This window comes from Catharus ustulatus, chromosome 26 (assembly GCF_009819885.2).
Source record: "Catharus ustulatus isolate bCatUst1 chromosome 26, bCatUst1.pri.v2, whole genome shotgun sequence".
Taxonomy (NCBI): Eukaryota; Metazoa; Chordata; class Aves; order Passeriformes; family Turdidae; genus Catharus; species Catharus ustulatus.
The window spans coordinates 6,976,651-6,993,867 of record NC_046246.1 but is presented as its reverse complement, the minus strand read 5'-3'; the positions used below and the strand labels follow the sequence as shown (position 1 = coordinate 6,993,867).

General features: G+C 55.8%; 2 protein-coding genes and 1 long non-coding RNA gene across 4 annotated transcripts; 1 reads left to right on the top strand and 2 right to left on the bottom strand.

Annotated features, from left to right (window-relative positions):
* Window positions 1-499: 499 nt before the first annotated feature.
* Window positions 500-2,142, bottom strand: LOC117007588. The gene is made up of 2 exons (XR_004420174.2): window positions 2,020-2,142; window positions 500-859 (listed from the first exon to the last, which is right to left on the bottom strand). It is a non-coding gene; the product is annotated as an uncharacterized LOC117007588 (long non-coding RNA).
* A 658-nt stretch (window positions 2,143-2,800) lies between these two features.
* Window positions 2,801-14,253, top strand: UBXN11 (UBX domain protein 11). 2 transcript variants are annotated; one of them, XM_033080972.1, is made up of 13 exons: window positions 2,801-2,931; window positions 4,727-4,817; window positions 5,031-5,131; window positions 5,846-5,897; window positions 6,759-6,835; window positions 7,267-7,381; window positions 8,667-8,884; window positions 9,860-9,937; window positions 10,704-10,818; window positions 11,912-12,015; window positions 12,172-12,245; window positions 12,938-13,081; window positions 13,702-14,253. In XM_033080972.1, the coding sequence occupies exons 2-13, from the start codon at window positions 4,730-4,732 to the stop codon at window positions 13,847-13,849; spliced, it is 1,314 nt and encodes a 437-aa protein (XP_032936863.1). In that variant the 5' UTR covers window positions 2,801-2,931; window positions 4,727-4,729; the 3' UTR covers window positions 13,850-14,253. The 2 variants fall into 2 exon arrangements, with proteins under 2 accessions (XP_032936863.1, XP_032936862.1); XM_033080971.1 differs by lacking the exon at window positions 2,801-2,931 and adding an exon at window positions 3,618-3,651.
* Window positions 14,254-15,369: 1,116 nt separating this feature from the next.
* Window positions 15,370-17,122, bottom strand: SH3BGRL3 (SH3 domain binding glutamate rich protein like 3). Its single transcript, XM_033080973.1, has 3 exons — window positions 16,940-17,122; window positions 16,552-16,719; window positions 15,370-16,260 (listed from the first exon to the last, which is right to left on the bottom strand). The coding sequence occupies exons 1-3, from the start codon at window positions 17,120-17,122 to the stop codon at window positions 16,195-16,197; spliced, it is 417 nt and encodes a 138-aa protein (XP_032936864.1). The 3' UTR covers window positions 15,370-16,194.
* Between the last annotated feature and the right edge of the window lie 95 nt (window positions 17,123-17,217).

The window sequence follows — 17,217 nt, the reverse complement described above, 5'->3', positions numbered from 1 at the left end:
GGGACACTCAGGAGACACTCAGAGACGCTCAGGGACACTCAGGGGACACTCAGAGACACTCAGATACACTCGGGGACACTCAGTGGACACTCAGGGACACTCAGATACACTCGGGGACACTCGGGGGACACTCAGATACACTCGGGGACACTCAGTGGACGCTCAGGGACGCTCAGGGACACTCGGGGGACACTCAGATACACTCGGGGGCACTCGGGAGGCACTCAGAGACGCTCAGGGATGCTCGGGGGACACTCAGAGACACTCTGGGACACTCGGGGTACACTCACTGGACGCTCAGGGGACACTCAGTGGACGCTCAGGGACGCTCAGGGAACACTCGGGGGTCCCGGTCCTGCTCCCACCCCTCGGCTCGGGCCTGGCCCCACCCGGCCCCTCCAGCCCCGAGGTTAAGTCCTGTGTAAGGGGCCGGTGCTGCGTCCCCACAGCCCCGTCAGCCCCGGTACCGGAGCGCGAGAAGGCGGAGACGAGCCCGAGGTGTCGGCACCAGCGCGTTTATTGCTCGGCTCCCCGAAACCGGGGGGACTCGGGGAGCGCAGGGCGGCAGGAACGGGAGCGGCGCCGTCCGGGGGTGCCACGATGGGGACGGAGTTCTCGGGGGTGCCGTGGTGGGGACGGAGTTCTCGGGGGTGCCACGGTGGGGACGGTCACCCCACGGCTGCAGGGACCCTGTGGCTCAGCGCAGGGTGAGCAGGAGCGGTGCCAGCACCCCCAGGGCGATGCAGAGGAGCGGGGGGCTGGCGCAGGGGGGGCTCAGGCTGCTGGTGGTCCTGTCCGTGGTGTTGCTCTGGGCAGGAGCTTTGGTAGGAGAAGCCTCATTCTTGGCCTGGCTGAGGCACTGGGAAAGGAAAAGAGTTTCAGACATCCCTCCCAAGAGCAGCACAAAGCCCTGAGAGCCCTCACAGGATGGTCGTGGGGGCAGAAGGAGCCCCCAGTGCCCCACCCCAGGCAGGACAAACAGCCTCCTGTCCCCGGGCAGGTTCCCCTTCCAGGCTTTGGGCTCGTCCCAGCGCAGGGAGGGAAGTGGGATCTCCCTCCCTCCCTGGACCCCAACGGCTCCTAACCAGGGGGTTTTAGAGATGAGGGGGAAGTGGGAGGCAGGGAGTGGCTGCTGCTCTGCTGCAGCGAGGAAGTGGTGAGAGGGTGGCGGGTCAGAGCCCTGCGGCAGAGCAAGGTGGGGTGCGGGAAATGCCCGTGCTGGAAGTGAGGGGCAGGGGCAGGAGGGACCCCAACCCGGGCTGGGGCCAACAGGGGCGGTGTGTGCAATGCAGCACGGCCAGGGTGGCGATTCCAGGGCAGTTTATTTCCCTCCCTAACACTGCTCGATAAGTGCTGCCGTGTCCCCCTGTGAAGCACACTGTCCTACACCCCTCTTAGGCTCCCTCTGGAGATGGGAAGGGGCCAGGAAAGGAGCCCAAAACACTCTGCTCTGCCGCTTTGCCTGGTTTACAGAGGGGGGATCCCAAAATGCACCCTGTGGAGCCAGCAGCAGTGTGAGACTTCACCACTGAAATAAGCACAGACGGATCTGGCTCGGTTACCAGCACGTTGTGGGGGAAAAAAAGAGAAAAAAGATCCCAAAAGCTGCCCCAAAGTGCATCACGCCGGTGGGTTCATCCCTACCCACCCAGGACCGAGCCCCCCAGCAGGAGGGGAAATAAAATCCAGTGGGGAGAGGGGAAAGGAAACCAAAGCCTTGTGTTCCCCCTCAGCCACGCTCACATCCCCAGGGCAGGCACGGCTGGGCAAGGCAGAGGCTGCAGGATGGGCTGCAGAGCTCAGGGCGAGGGTTACAGAGGTGAGAGCTGCTCTCAAGTGAAGGAAAACCTTCCAAAAATCACCACATGGAAGCGTTTGGACCTTCCAGGGCAAAATAGCAGCGGGTAAAGCCAAAGAGAAAACCAAAAATTGAGATTTTTAGCCGAAAACAGAAGGTGGCCCCTTGGCTGACCCCTCCCCACCCCTGGGCACAGCTGGCTGGACTCAGCCTGTCCTTACCAGGCACAGGGCGAGCAGGGCGAGCAGCAGGAGCAGGCGGGCACGCTGCAGGGGCGGCATGGCCGGGGCTCTGCGGGGCTGGGGCGCTCCCAGTGACACTTCCCCGTCCCTCCCCAGCCTTTAAGGCCGGCGGTGGCACGGCGCACCAGTCACGCCTCCCTTCCCCAAAGCTTGTGAGACCTACAGCGGTTTGGGGAAGTCGCATCTGCTGCCTGTGCTGAGAGGAAAAAGGTGCCAGGCGTGGTGTGGGGATGTCCCAGAGCCTGGTTCTCTGCATCCCCTGGTGTGGGAGCAGCTCCTGATCCCTGTTCTGTGGGATGGCAGGGATAAGGAACGGGATACAGAAATTTTCCGTTCTCCTGGAGCTGCTGAATAGAGTTTGAAGATAACTAAGATAAAAGGATGTAAAGGGATGAGCACGGGGTGATGAACACGGCTGGCACCAGTGGAGAAATGGATAAAAAGGGCTACATGGGTTTATTTTTGCAAGTGTGTAGAAAGAAGTAATGGCACATGCCTGAAGCTCAAGGAAAGGTTGAAATTCCTCAGGCTCTGCTTTTCCCTGGTCTCTCTCTGTCCTCACACCCACCAAGGACTAAGAGAGACCAAAACCCTCCCTGGACCACTGAGGGTTTGCAAACTGCAGCCAAGGTTGGGAGGAACAAACCTCCTTCCCTCCAGGTGGAGCTGGAGCCAAGGTGTCCCTTGGGATTTCAGTCACAGATCCTAAATAAAGGAAATGCTTCCTTTGACCCCTCAAACCCATCTCCTCACAGCAGACCTCTGAGCTCCCTCACACTGCAGCAGCAGGAAACAAAAGGGTTCTGGTTATTTGAAGAGGGTTTGAAATGAAAAAAGCCGCTGGGACGTGCTGAGAACACACAGCTGCTGTCTGGGTTCGTGCACATCCTGGTGAGCTCCCTGTCTGCTTCCGCCCAGAGCCGAGAGCTCTTCAGCAGAAAAACCTCACCGAATTCAGCTCGGCTTTGTCTTTGGGCAAATTGAAACAAAAGTCTCTGGAGCACAGCCAACATCCCTGGAAGTGTCCAAGGCCAGGCTGGACAGGGTTTGGAGCAGCCTGGGGTAGTGGAAGGTGCTCCTGGCCGGGGGTGGGAATGGGATGAGCTCTGAGGTCCCCTGAGCCCAAACCAGTCCGGGGTTCTGTGACCTCCATCAAAGGAGATCAAACTGGGGGGAATTGGTCTGTGCTGCTCACACCCAGCTGCTCCCTGGAGAGCAGCACAGAGGCAGCGGGAGGGGTGGGGACAGCCAGGAAAGGCTCCTGGGATGGTGACAACAACCGGGTGGAGTTCAGGACACCAGCGAGGTGAGAGCGGTGCCCAGGTGAGGAGGAAGCAGGTGAGGAGATCGGGAGCAGCTGCACGGCGTGAGGTGCCTCAGCCAGGCTGATGTGCATGTGCGGAGCGGGGGGTTGAGGAGGAAAATGGGACGCACTCCCGGTCCTGTCCCGGTCCTGTCCCAGTCCCGGTGTCCCGGGAGAACGCGCGCGGTGCACGCTGGGAGTTGTAGTTCCCGTGGGTACCGCGCCCATCACGTGACCAGCGCCGGGCCAATCGCAGCTGCCCCTGCGTCGCCGTGGCAACCGCCCGTAAACAAGATGGCGGCGGGGGGGTGAGTGAGAGCCTGGGGTGACCGGGGACCCCCCCAGACTGGGATATCCCCCCAAATTGGGGTATTCCCCCCACATTGGGGTATTCCCCCCACATTGGGGTATCTCCCCCAGATTGGGGTATTCCCCCACATTCAGGTATCCCCCCACATTGGGGTATTCCCCCAGATTGGGGTATTCCCCCACATTCAGGTATCCCCCCACATTGGGGTATTCCCCCAGATTCAGGTATCCCTCCACATTCAGGTATCCCCCCCAGATTGGGGTATCCCCCCCCACGAGGGTCTCCCCCCCACACCCCGGGTACCCCCAGCCCTGTCAGGCCCCCCCAGGCCCTTCCCCCCCATCACCCCCTGGTTATCTCCATTATTTAGAGCCCCTTTTTGCCCCCCCATCCCTCAAACTGCCCATTCTGCACAGGAAAGGAGGGTGCATGGACTGGGGGGACACAAAAATGTACAATTTGGGAATTTGTTTTGGACAGCTTTTTCAATTTTATTGAGAAAATTAATCCACCAAGCAAAGTTAAGGCAGCTGTGCTTTATTTCATGCTATCCCCTGTTATTCTTGCTCAGGGTAGGGCTGCTCTCATCCTTTACACAATAAATGTAGCTCTCTGTCCCCTACAAGTGTCCAAAGCCAGACAATTAACAGGACATTTCCACATCCTAGAACACCGTTTATTTTTACAGCTCCATTTAACACATCCTCCCTACTCGATTTCAGAGCAAAAACTCCCATTTTGCTCCCAGTGCAGTTTGATGGCTCTGTTAATAGCAGAGCATTGTGCTTTATTTCATTAAAATAACTCGATTTTACCACTTTTTACCTCTCTGTGCAAGTGTTTTGGTCTCTTTGTGCAAGCTCCACATTGTGTTCGCTCTTCCAGCTGCTGGCATTGTCCCTTCCCATGCTCCTGGCCCCTGAGGAGAGCTCAGAAATTTGGGAATATTGATGGCACTGATGGACCCCCTGCTCTCCCCTGCCCTCTCTTTCCCTCAGCACACCCCTGATATTTCTTTACCTGCTTTTGGAGGAGCTGTGTCCTAACACTGAGCTGTTTCCTTCCCTTTTCAGGAGATGCCAGGCTGCCTCCTAGGACAAGGAATCCCTGCAGGGCACCCTCCTCTCCTGCTTCAGGGGACAGCGCTGGACAAGAACATGGAGGGTAAATCCCCTCGGTGATTTGGTGTTCTGGGCCATCAGGGTTTTGGTGACACCCCTGTGCCTGTGTCCCCCTTCTTGCACACACAACGAGCTGGTGACACCAGGAACTGAGGGATTTCCACCCAAAAAGTCCTCCCTGCTGTGGCAGAGCAGGATTTCTGGTGTGGGGTTCCCTGTGCACCCCAACCCTGCTCTCAGGTATTTCTGCTTCCAGGTGCAGCTCACGCTGACCTGGAGCTCGTGGCCTCTCTGGCTGAAAAAATCTCTCTGTTGGAACGAAAAATAGAGAAACAAGCACAAGAAATCCAGCTGAAGGTAAAAGTCAGCCTCTTGCTGAGCCTGCTCTGTCCCTGCCACAGGAGTTTCACCTCTCAGACCGTGTGTGGGCTCAGAAGTTCATCTGTGGCTGCTGTTAATTACCCAAAGGAGCCTTTACAAAAGCACAGAGCAGGGCCTGGGTAGGGGACAATCCCTGCTGGGACTTTTTGCAGCAGTGATTCTCAGCTCCCTGGCACTAAGATCAGCAGCTCTTTGGCTTCAGAATTACTGTTTTTTTTCTCCCTGTGGTGGTGCATTCCCCCTCTTGTTTTCTGAAACAGCAGATGTTCACACAGCAGAGCCATCCTGGAGCAGCCAGTGCATCACTGGATACAATTAGTACCCTTTAAAAGCTTATAATACGTACTCTTTAAAAGCTTAAATATCTTTTATTGCTTGTTTTGGGTTTGTTTTTTTTTTTTTTAAGGAGTGGCTGCAGAGATGCTGGTTTTGTTTCTAGATCAGCCCCTCCCTGCAGGTCTGAGCAGGAGCAGTGCAGATGGGTCACCTATTCCTGGAGTTCTCTGCTCATCCCACCCCTCATTTGAGTCTAATTGAGGTGTTTGTGGGGTGATTCACCCTTCTGACCCTTTGGCCGTGCCTGGGTGGGGTGAGAGGACCTGCAGCAGCCCTGACTAATTGTGCAAACTGTGCCTGGAGGTGCTGAGGGCCAGGACCTGACCCGGGTCATTGTTTGTTCTGCCCCTGAAGGACGGCAGGATTGCTGAACTCGAGGAGAGGATAAAGGCTCTTCAAGGAGAAGGTAAAAATTGTTCCACCTTTGGCACCTGTGGGAGAGTACAGAGCTCTGGGCAGGGCAGCAGAGCAGGCCTGGGGACCCCTCTGAGCCGTCCTTGGCTCCAAACCCAGGAGCCTCTGTTCTGTCTGTCACTGTGGAGTGCTGCAAACATCATTTCCTGACCTATTTGTGGGTTTCTTGAGTTTCCTTGAGTTTAAAGCCAACCACAGGCACACGATGGTCAGAAAAGCCAAGAGCAGTGAATAGTGCAGAGTTCAAACAGGCAGGAAAGCTGAGAGAAACCAAAAACCCCACTTGGAGTCTCCCACGGGATTCCAGGTCCAGCCTAGCCCTGAACTGAGCCCAGCTTTCAGTGAGTCACCGAGGTCTTTCCCCCTTCAGTTCCCTGAGTCCAGCAGTTCCCAGCCCCAGCTGCAGCCCACACACATTTCCTGCAGGGCTGAGCTGCACATGGTGCAGAGCTGCGGTGACTTCTCCATTTCCTGAGCACAAAACACGAGTGTCTGAAACCACAGACACAGGGCTGCTCCTCCTCCTGCTCCCTGCTGCCGTCCAGCCAAGATTTCAGCATCCAGCCTCGGTGGGCACCTGCTCCTCTTGGGCTCCTCCATTCTGAGGGAGCCAATTTCCACCGTGTGGTTGCACCACTCTTATCAGCTCCCACGGCACAAAACTTTCTCAGGGCTGTTCACAGCTATCTTTTAGTCTGTCAGCGTTGTTATCAAACCACTGCAGGGTTTGTTGTCACCTTCAGCCCCTGTGTCCCCTGGCAGTTCACTGAGTACAGGCTGGTGCTGCCCTGTGTGACACAGGTGATCCACAGCTCTGAGGACCTGCATAGAAACATGAGGTTTTCTCTTTCAGATGGTTTTGACTCATCCACCACTGAAGAGCTGGAAATGAGGTGCCTTCAGCTGCAGAGGCAGGTCTGGGAGATGGAGGTGAGGCTGCTCTGCTTGCCCTGAGCCAGCTGCTCCTCGGGTTTGAGATCTTTGGCCTTTTTCAAGCTGCCCCTTTGATCACCACAGCCCTTCACCTCTGGAAAGGAGCAGGTTGGATGTGAGCAGCAGGGCAGGAGAATTTAAACACACAAGACCCTGGGCTTTCTGCAAGCTTCATTCTGATTTCCAGAGCTGTAGAAAAGCTCAGTTCCTGCAGTGTTGGGAGGTTCCTCTGGCACCTCAGATCTTTCCTCCTCCCTTTTCCCTGCTGCTGCAGAGTCTGTCTGTCTGTCTGCCAGCACCAAGGAGCCCCAGACAAACCTCTGACCCCTCTCTCTGCCTCTCACAGCCACAGCTGAGCACTCTCAGGCTCCCATTTCCAGTTTTCTGCAGCTCTGCTCAGCAAAGCTGTCCTGAATTTCCTCCCCCAGCGGTTCCTGAATGACTATGGTCTGATTTGGGTTGGAGAGACACGGGACCAGCTGGAGGACACAGAATCAGTCCAGGATGAAGAGGAGCTGCCTGCAAGGAGCCTCTGCAAGCTGGGTAAAGCACCAGCACTCTTGGCTGCATGCTCAGAGAAGGGAGAGTAGATAAACACCAAAACCTCGGGATCTGGGTCTTCAGAATTCGGGATCCTGTGCCAAGATCTTCCCATTCCCTTCCCTCTTAGGGGACACAGACACAGAGCAATCTCACAGGAGCTCAGCAGAAGGTTTAATTTTATATTCCTGTATTTTGTACACCCTTGTGGGTGGAGAGAACCTGATGGCTCAGCCCTTCAGGAGGAGACCTCACAGCAGCTGCTTCCTGCAGAATTCACAAACCCTGCACATTTGAGGCTTGGCTGCTCTAATGGCATTGACACAGAGTGGGTGGAAAAGAGAATCAGGTGCTTTGTGTACACAGGAGCTGTAGTAACTTACCCACAGGGCCTGGCTCCATCAGGGAGTATTGTTTGCTTTTCCTCCCAGCCACCATGTGAGGGTTTAATTGAGACCTGACTCTGCTGTCTGGGCTCCAAGCAGCTTTGGCAGTGTCCTTAGGAAGTGGTAACAGAGAGAAAAAAGAAAATTTTTTGAACTGTAGAGGCAATGCTGCTTCCTAACCACCATGCAAATATTACACTAGGTCTTCCCTTAGATGCAGGAGGGGAGAGACAGAGGGAGACCAGCAGAAACAGCTTTTGGTTTCAGCTCACTGACTCTTTTCATGGGTATTTCCACATCATCCTTTAGCAACTCATAAAAAAAGCAGAACAGCTAAGAACTTTAACTTAATTTAGATATTTTCTCTTTTGATTTCATTCCTCTGTCTCGTCACAAGCCTTTTACTGCTTCACCCTGCCACCCTCAAACAGCCAGACAAACATCCTGCAGTCCCTGCCCTGCTGTTTACTCTGGCACCTCCTCAGCACCTGTGCCCTGATCCATTGATCCAATCTGGTTAATCCAACTCGTGCAGTTCCTCATGCTGCAGGGCCCAGGGACAGCACAGGGCTCCTGAGAGGATCAGCAGTGCCAGGAGCTGAGCTGGGGCTGCAGGAGCTGCTCTGGGGCTCCAGGAGCTGAGCTGGGGCTGCAGGAGCTGAGCTGGGGCTCCAGGAGCTGCTCTGGAGCTCGGAGGTTGCAGCCCCAGCGCTGCATCCTCTGCCCTGCCCTTGTGGTCTAAGCAAGGATGTGGACCTGGCACAGCAAAAGGTTGCACCACGTTCTGCAGACGTGTGAAAAGGGCAAAGCACAGAAATGTCAGGGCTCAAACACACCTCAAATTGATACAGAGAAATCTGTGCAGCCACCAGCCCTGCCCCTCTCTGATCCCTCTGCCACAGGTCAAGGCGCTGTTTGTGAACCCCAGATTGATTTCGATTTAATCCTGGAGAACATTAAGGATTTGAACTCGCTGGTGGGAGAGGGCATTTCCCAGATCGAGCACACGCCCCGAGGGGCTCGGCTGAGGCGGCCAGAGCCCCTCCCTGTGATCCTGTACCAGAACGGGATCGTCGTGGGACACGGAGCCTTCCGGCCCTACCAGCACCCCGGCACTCAGGTACGGCAGGGCAGGAGGAGCCAGAGCCACCTGCCAGGAGGGGATGGGATTTCTGAGCTCACCCCAGCCCTGCACAGGAGCCCAGCTGCACCTCTGCCTCCCCACCGTGCCTCTAAAGCCTTGTGCAGTCACTTTTGGGGATGGAGATGCTGAGTCTTTGGTGCAGAGCTCCTTGTGCAGTCACTTTTAGGGATGGAGATGCTGAGTCTTTGGTGCAGAGCTCCTTGTGCAGGCATTTTTAGGGATGGAGATGCTGAGTCTTTGGTGCAGAGCTCCTTGTGCAGGCATTTTTAGGGATGGACATGCTGTGTCTTTGGTGCAGAGCTCCTTGTGCAGTCATTTTTAGGGATGGAGATGCTCTGTCTTTGGTGCAGAGCTCCTTGTGCAGGCATTTTTAGGGATGGAGATGCTGAGTCTGGTGCAGAGCTCCTTGTGCAGTCACTTTTAGGGATGGAGATGCTGTGTCTGGTGCAGAGCTCCTTGTGCAGTCACTTTTAGGGATGGAGATGCTGAGTCTGGTGCAGAGCTCCTTGTGCAGTCACTTTTAGGGATGGAGATGCTGTGTCTGGTGCAGAGCTCCTTGTGCAGTCACTTTTAGGGATGGAGATGCTGAGTCTGGTGCAGAGCTCCTTGTGCAGTCACTTTTAGGGATGGAGATGCTGAGTCTTTGGTGCAGAGCTCCTTGTGCAGTCACTTTTAGGGATGGAGATGCTGTGTCTGGTACAGAGCTCCTTGTGCAGGCATTTTTAGGGATGGACATGCTGTGTCTTTGGTGCAGAGCTCCTTGTGCAGTCATTTTTAGGGATGGAGATGCTCTGTCTTTGGTGCAGAGCTCCTTGTGCAGGCATTTTTAGGGATGGAGATGCTGAGTCTTTGGTGCCACAGCAGCACAAACAGGAGCAGCCCAGCAGAGAGAGCAGTGCTGAGCTCAACAGAAAGGCCGAGGTGTGAGCAGGAGCTCTGCTGTCGTTTCAGCAATGCCTGCAGGACATCCTGGATGGATATTTCCCCTCTGAGCTGCAGCCACGCTACCCTGACGGTGTCCCCTTGCAGGCAAGTGCCACACCCAGATTTTGGCTGTGACATCGCTCTCCTGCTTCCCAAGACCGCTCAGGTTTTCTTCCAGGCAGCTGCTGGAGGGTCCCCACGAGGGGAGGGTGAGGGTTGTGGGGCTGTGCAGGTGTGGCTGGGACAGGGAGGGCACCTGCAGCAGCCGTTACAGGAAGTGTTTGAGCATCAAGGTTCGAGGCTTTCTGTGCCTCAGTGACCCTTCTAAGAGCACAGGCAGGAAAGTAAGAGCTGTGCCACAAAAAGGAGGGAGGAAAGTTCTCAAATAGCTCCCCTGGAAAAGCTTTTAATGTGAGATGGAAGAAGTACCTTTTAAAGAGGATGGCATGAGAGTTTGTTTTGCCACAGTTTAAATGGATTTAGCCACCTGAGGTTCTGTTTGGTCCCAGTTTTTGATTTCTCAGAAATGGCAAAGAGCCAAAGCCACTTTTGCAGGCAGAGAGCCTCAGAGGACTCAAATCTAGGGCTTGGAGAGCACCTGGAATGTCAGCAGGCACCAGCAGAGGCTGGACTTTCCTCTGCCCCAGAGAAAAACCAGGGCACAACAAGGAGCAGGACGTGCTCAGGGCAGCTGGGGGCTGTGCAGGGTAGAAAGGAGTCACAGGGAAGGGGGATTGTGCAAAGCTCTGGAGATTCTGGTTCCCTATAACCCATGCATCCCTGGTTTCACTTGGGGTTTACTCTGCTGCTTGTGGCTTGTTGGGCTCTGCTGCAGCAAGAGGAGCTGGGAAACAGCCAGATTTGCTTACAGGTCACTGACAGGAGGGATGTGGTGTTCCAGAACCTGCCTGGGAGTTTTCCTGGCCTTGGCCACGTGGTGGGTACCTCAGAATCCAAGCAAGTGCAGGAAACCTCTGAGATCCCAGGTAAAATCCTAAACCTGCCTCAAAAATGCAGCTCCTTGAGGAGGAGATTCTTAAATCCTGCCAGGGCAGTGCAGGGGTGGGAGGGGAATGTGGGGGGCTCAGCAAGGGAAGCAACACTTGGGGTCAGGGCCTCAGGAGCTGGGAGCCAGCAGCACACACAGGATGCTCTCAGCATCAATCCTGCTAAGAATGAGACATGACAAGTAATAAAAGAATAGAAATGCAGCAGGTTTCCAAAAACACATCTGCCCTGTGCCTTTGTGGAAGGCCAAGCTCCTTCCACCTTCCCCACATCAAAGGATGCTGAGGTAACCCTGCAGGGAGAGCTGCTTGCAAACACTGCTCCTTTCTCCTACAAGCTCATTCCAAAAATGTTGATATTGTCAAGCCAAATCAACTGTAACTGTACTAAATGTGGGACAGTTTCTCTTCAGACTTTCACAACAGAATATGGGGCACCAAAGGTCACAGATTCCTCATTTTGCTGCTAGACACTCACAGTCTGTGTAAGCAATGTCTGACAGGGTTGGGAAATCCAAGTCAGGGAGACAGAAATCAGTGGGTCTGTGAGTGCATCACTAAATAAATCACCACATGGATCACTCAGGAGAAGTATTTGCCTGGTTACACACAACTGTGCTCAGTCACCTCAAGGTTAAAGCTAAACATCCCCTTTATCCAAGCAGTAAAAAAAAAAAAAAAGTTAAAAAAACCCAAACAAACAAAAAAAATTGTCCAATCAAAAAGGAATGGACACCTGCAAATACTCCCTCACAAGGTGAAAAGTGTCCAAGTCTGTAAAAATGGTGACAGTGCCAGTTTTTGCCAGCAGAGCCACCTGCCTGCTGTGCATCCCAGCTGCACTGAACAGGCTGTTCTCACTGTTCTCGCTGTTGATGTTGACAATCAAAGATTTAGTGGGGCAGGAAATGGGACAGGGAGGAACCTGAGAGCTGCTCTCAGCCTGGCTGGGGTGCTGAGAGCTCTCCCTGTCGGCTGCTGCTCCCTCCTGTCACCAAATCAGCCTCTTCTGGGGGCCAAATGTTTGTCACAAAGGTTCCCACATGGATTTATCTCCCCTCTGCTCTGCTAGATCCCCAATCCTCCTCGGGGCAGGCTCCCAATGAGCTTTCCAAGCCCCCAGAGCACAGAGGCAGAGTGGGCAGTGCCCGAGGCGAGGCTGGAGCGGCCCCACAGGTACGAGGGGACTCCCCTGACACCCCCAGGGCTGAGCTCTGTTCTCAGCTCCCTGCACCCCCTCCTTGGGCCTCTCTCAGCTCTGTGTAACCTCCCAGAGGCTGCACCAGAGCACAGCTGGCTGCTCTCCCTGACTCTCACCTGCTTTGGTTGCAGGGCTCTGATGGGCAGCAGAGCAGCAAAGGAATCCTGGTGGAAACAGCTGGGCTGGCTGCCCTGGAGAGGTGCAGGTACAGCCCCCACCACCCCTGACCTGCCAGGATCTTCCCTTCTCCTGTTTCATCACTGCAGGTTTAGCTCAGGCAGTTCAGCTGAGGAAGTAAATGGATTTTCCCCTTTTAGACCTTAGAAATAGTCAGACAAAAGGCCAAGTTTGGTCCTTTGGGAAAACCACTGCATTTTTCATAACATGCCACATTTTACATCTCTAACAAAAAGCTTCTGTTGGTCAAAATGTCACTTATTGATGTGAAAGTTTTTCTGACAGCAAACCAAGGCCTGACAGTTTGAAACCATTGAAAGAGCTCACTGCAGTCATATTAAATGGGAGAACCCCTCCAGGAAACTGATGCCCAGGTGGAAGGTCTCACTAACAGCATTTTCCACTCAGTCTTCTGGCAAGCCAAGACCCAAATAGCTAATGGAAAAAAAAAACCCCAAGCAGATTATTTTTAATCAAAGAAGTAGGGCAAAATACTTACCAGACAGCCCTGGTTTAAAATGAAAAAGCTAAAAAAGCTCCATAACCCTCTTGAAGGCACCTTCAGGCTGGAAAGCACAGCAGCAGGTTGGGCAGGGGGTTGGTCTGGGGCCTCACTCACCCCAGGGACACTCCCAAATATGAAACTGCCCTGGTTTGGTGATGGAGGCTCTGCCTGCTGATGGAGCTCACTCTGGGCTGACAGGGTTTTCTGATGCCCAGGGTGAAGGCAGCTGAGGCTGAAGCTGCAGGCCCTGATTCCTGCACCCTGCGCATCCGCTCCGAGAGCGGCGAGCGCAGCTACGAGCTCAGGATGCTGCTCTCGGACACCATCGGGGACCTGCGCCAGCACCTGGCCCACATCAGGTAGCCCAGGACCCCCTCCCCTCCTTGCCTGACTCTGCTGAACCCAGAAAAGATCCTGGAGCTCCAAACTCAGCCTGAGCTGGGTCACAGCCCCAGCTGAGCCTCTCCAGGCAGCAGTGCCAGGGTCCTGAGCAGCTCAGAGCATTTCATACCCACCTGTGCCACACAGCAACAGAAATCAACTTCTGTCCTCCCAAAATTGCCATCAGATCCAGGCCCATGGCTGCCTTTGCCCCCTTCCAGCACTCACCCAACTTGTGCCACCCTTCCCAAGGTGCTGGAAGCTTTCTTGGCTCAGCCAGCTCCGTGTCCTGACTCATTTAATGCTGCACAGGGGCTCCCTCAGCCTGTTGGGGACAGTTCCAGATGGCTGAGGGCCCTCCTTGCTCTCCTCTCTTCCCACTGCTGCTGCAGGCCCTGGATGAGCTCAGTGCTGCTGGGATGCTCCAGCCTCCTTCCTCCCCTCTGCAGCTGTGCAGGCTGCTCCGTGCCTGGCTGCCTGCACTTTGGGCTGGAAGCCTTTTTCTCTGCTCTTGCATAACCACAGCTGGAACAGTCAGAGCATCTCAGCCAAACCTTGGGGGATCCCATGAGTAGATGATTGTGCTGTTCTTTCCTAGGGGTGGAAACTCGGACTCGTATGAGATCATCAGCACCTTTCCCCAGAGGGTGTACACGGACAACTCCAGGAGCCTGCAGGAATGTGGGCTGGTCCCCAGCGCCTCCCTGCTGCTCAGGAGGAGAGACCCCTCCCAGAAAACAGCCTGAGAGCTCCTCACCCCCAGCTCTGCACAGGGAGGGAGCTGCCTCTCACCTTACCCAACCTGGCCTGGCTGGGAAGAAGGGAGAGGTTTTCTTTCCAGATTCAGTTTCACTGTGCCATTACCTGGATGGAGAAGAGCTTGGAGCAGCCATTTGGCAGAGAGGCCAGGCCCAATCCTGCTGCCTCACACAGTGGCTGCTGCTCCCCAGGACGGATGATTCCCAACACAGGGACACCTCCACCAGCTCACCAGGGCTGCAGGCTGGCTCCTGATCCCTCTGCAGGTCACACAGGCTGCCCCCTGCCCAGGGGAGCCTGCCAGCTGCTCTGTAGTTACTGAGCTGGGCTCAGGGACTCTGGAGCAGCAGGATGGACACACAGCAGGATGGACACACAGCCAGGGGCACACAGCAGGATGGACACACAGCCAGGGGCACACAGCAGGATGGACACACAGTCAGGGCCAGTTTGCTTTCTACACACAGCTGCAGATTTCACCTGCAGTGACACCAGGGGACAAACAGGCCCCGTTCCATGGTCTCTGCTGGAGCTAAACCTGAGGGCCTTGAGCCATTGCAGTGCTGGGGCTGAGCCAGGCTGGGCTCAGGCAGGAGATCCTGCTGCTGGGTTTCCTGTACGTGCACAGCTCCTTCCCTTGGACAGCCCCCAGCTGCAGCGGGGCCCTGGCTCCAGCCTGCCTGGAGGAACCCGCCCTCCTCCTCCCTGGATGCTGCAACAGGACACCGTGTCACTGGAGACAGCAGTCCCTCCTGTCTCTGCCCAGCCCTGAATAAAGCATCTTCCTCCCTCTCCCGTGGGCTAGGGCTGCACTTTTCCCTTTCCCTTTCCCCAGCACATTCTTCCCATTCCAGCTGTGACAAGCTCTCACTTGACTCCCAGCTGACAACACTCCCACTCACTGAGGCAGGGCCTCCTGGCAGCTCCCTCCTCGCAGAGACCCAGCCCTCACTAAAGGCTCCCAATAAAACCCTTTCTTTCAGCTGCACTTTCCACTTCCTTTACATTTCACGGTTGCTGTGGAAGCTCGGGGTGCCCAGAGCTGTTCCCAGACCCCTGTGAGCAGAGCTGCACAACTCAAACACAGGAAGCAAACACAGCTGCTCCCACAGCTCCCCGTGAGCAGTGACTCAGCCCACACAGCTCTCCCTTCCTTTTTTCCACCTGCAGCAGATCCAGGAGCAGCTGTTGCCCTGCTCCTCTGTATCCTGGTCTGGGCAATCTTTGTGCCCAGGGTTTGTTTTGCAGTCCCATGTGTGGCTGAGGCTGTCCCTGTCACCACAGAGGAGAGGAATGCTCTGGTACCTGTCACTACTGCGCCGTAGGACATTCAGACACGTCCTGGGAGCCTCTGATTAGCAGCAGCAATCTAAGGTGTTAAGATCTTTGTGTGTCAGGCTGCAGCAGCACTCACTCAGCTGGAAATGACTCACAATCATGGGTAGGGTGATGTTTAACCTGTAGCCAAAATAAAACTGAATTTAAAAGAAACGCAAGAGCAGCGCTGTGAAAGGTACAGTAACATTTAATAGCATCTCGGAAGACAACACTGGTTATAAACTCGCTTTTTGGCAGGAAAACAAAATGCACTTGGTCCAGGATTGCAAAAAAGCCAACTCAAAGAGGAAAGATTGGACAGCTGGAGCATCAGCTGTTCTGGGGCAGCCCTGAGCCATTAATGCTCACCAGGGAGCCTGTCAGAGTGGAGGGGGGCCAGAGCAGCACAGATCCCACTGCCAGCCCCACCCATTCCCCCAGGCAGCTCCTGGTGGGCACTCAGACCCCCAATTCTGTGCAGTATTTTTGCATTAAATTAAGACAAACAAAAAAACAAAAAAAACCCTTTACTTAGTTGCCATAATCTCTGCAGTTGAGATGAAGAGTGGGGGGAAAAAAAGGAAAAGAAAAGGAAGTGAGGCAGCAGAATTTACAAATTTAACAGCAACTGGGAGAAGTGGGAAGTACCAGGCAGCCCTAAGCCCTTCCCTCCGGAGGCAGAGGAGGGGGCTGAGGGCCAGGGGCACCTCTCACAGCCCCGGAGGCTTTGCTGTTTACAGAGGCACTGGAAGCTGCCGTGAGCCAGGCCCAGCTCTGCTCACAGGCCAAGCACAGAGAGCGTCACACTTTCTTTGGATCCCTCTGAGATGATGTCGGGGTTAGGCAGGAGGGAGTCAGAGGCAGCTGCAATGAGGAGTTTTGGTCATGGGTGTTTCCCTGTGCTGGGATACGAGTGGCAGTGCCAGGACAGCGCTGGCACCCTGCAGGTGGAGGTGGTCGGAGATGAGGGCGCTCAGGAATGCAGGTAGAGTCCAGGAGGGGAGGGAAGCAGGGCTCAGGCCAGCTTCAGGAACTCCTGCAGAGTGTTTTGCTCCACAGCTTCCACGAAGAGCTCGTAATCCTGCAGGGAAACGCCACAGGGTCGCTCACGAGGCAGGAGGGGCCCTGAGCCCAGGGCACAAACGGGTTCACAGCCCTGGGTTGTGCCAAGCATGACAGGACAAAGTGGGCACAGCCCCAGTGCCACCCAAACCCCCCTGCCTGGGCTCCCTTTCTCCCAAGGCAAACAGCTGATCCTGGCAGCACCTGGTCCCTGCACCTCACAAGAAATAACTTGCAAAACATCTTAAACATCTGCAGCAAGGGCAGGACACCACCCACACCCCCAGCCCAGGGTGCCCAGGAGCCTCACCCCGCAGTACTGGTCCCCGTTGACGATCTGGGGTGGGATGGCTTTGGGGTTGCCTGCCTTGGCCCTCATCTCCTCCCGGAGAGCGTTGTCCTGGGAGATATCCACCAGCTCGTACTTGATGTTCTTCCCATCAAGGATTCGGGTTACTTCGCTCTGTTGGGATTTGATCTGGAAGCCGGGTGGGAAAGGCAGGTTACGGGGAGATGGAGAGGAGCCCCAAGGGCGGGCACACACCCAGCCGGGCTCAGCACAGCGCCCACCCCGCCCGCAGGGTGGGTTTGGGGACAGACGGGGAGGGGACACCGAGGATGGGGCGGTGGAAGAGAGACACCCACCCCCGGGAACAGAGACCTCCGGGAACAGAGAGCCCCGAGCCCGCAGCGCTCACCTCCCGGGAGCCGGTCACCGACGTGCTGTAAACCTTGAGGGTGCTCATGGTGCGATCGCGGCCGCTCCCAGCGCTCAGCCCGGCCGAGGGAGGGACGCACGGAGCGAGGGAGGGAGGAGCGGCAGCCCCGCCGCCGCCCGGCATGTGACTGCGGGGGCCAATGGGGCCGGCGGCACCGGGCATGCGGCTTCCGCAGGGACACCGCCCCGCCGCACCGGGAGACACCGGCACCGGGAGCCCAGCGGGCACGGGCACCGGGAGGCACCGGCACACCGGCA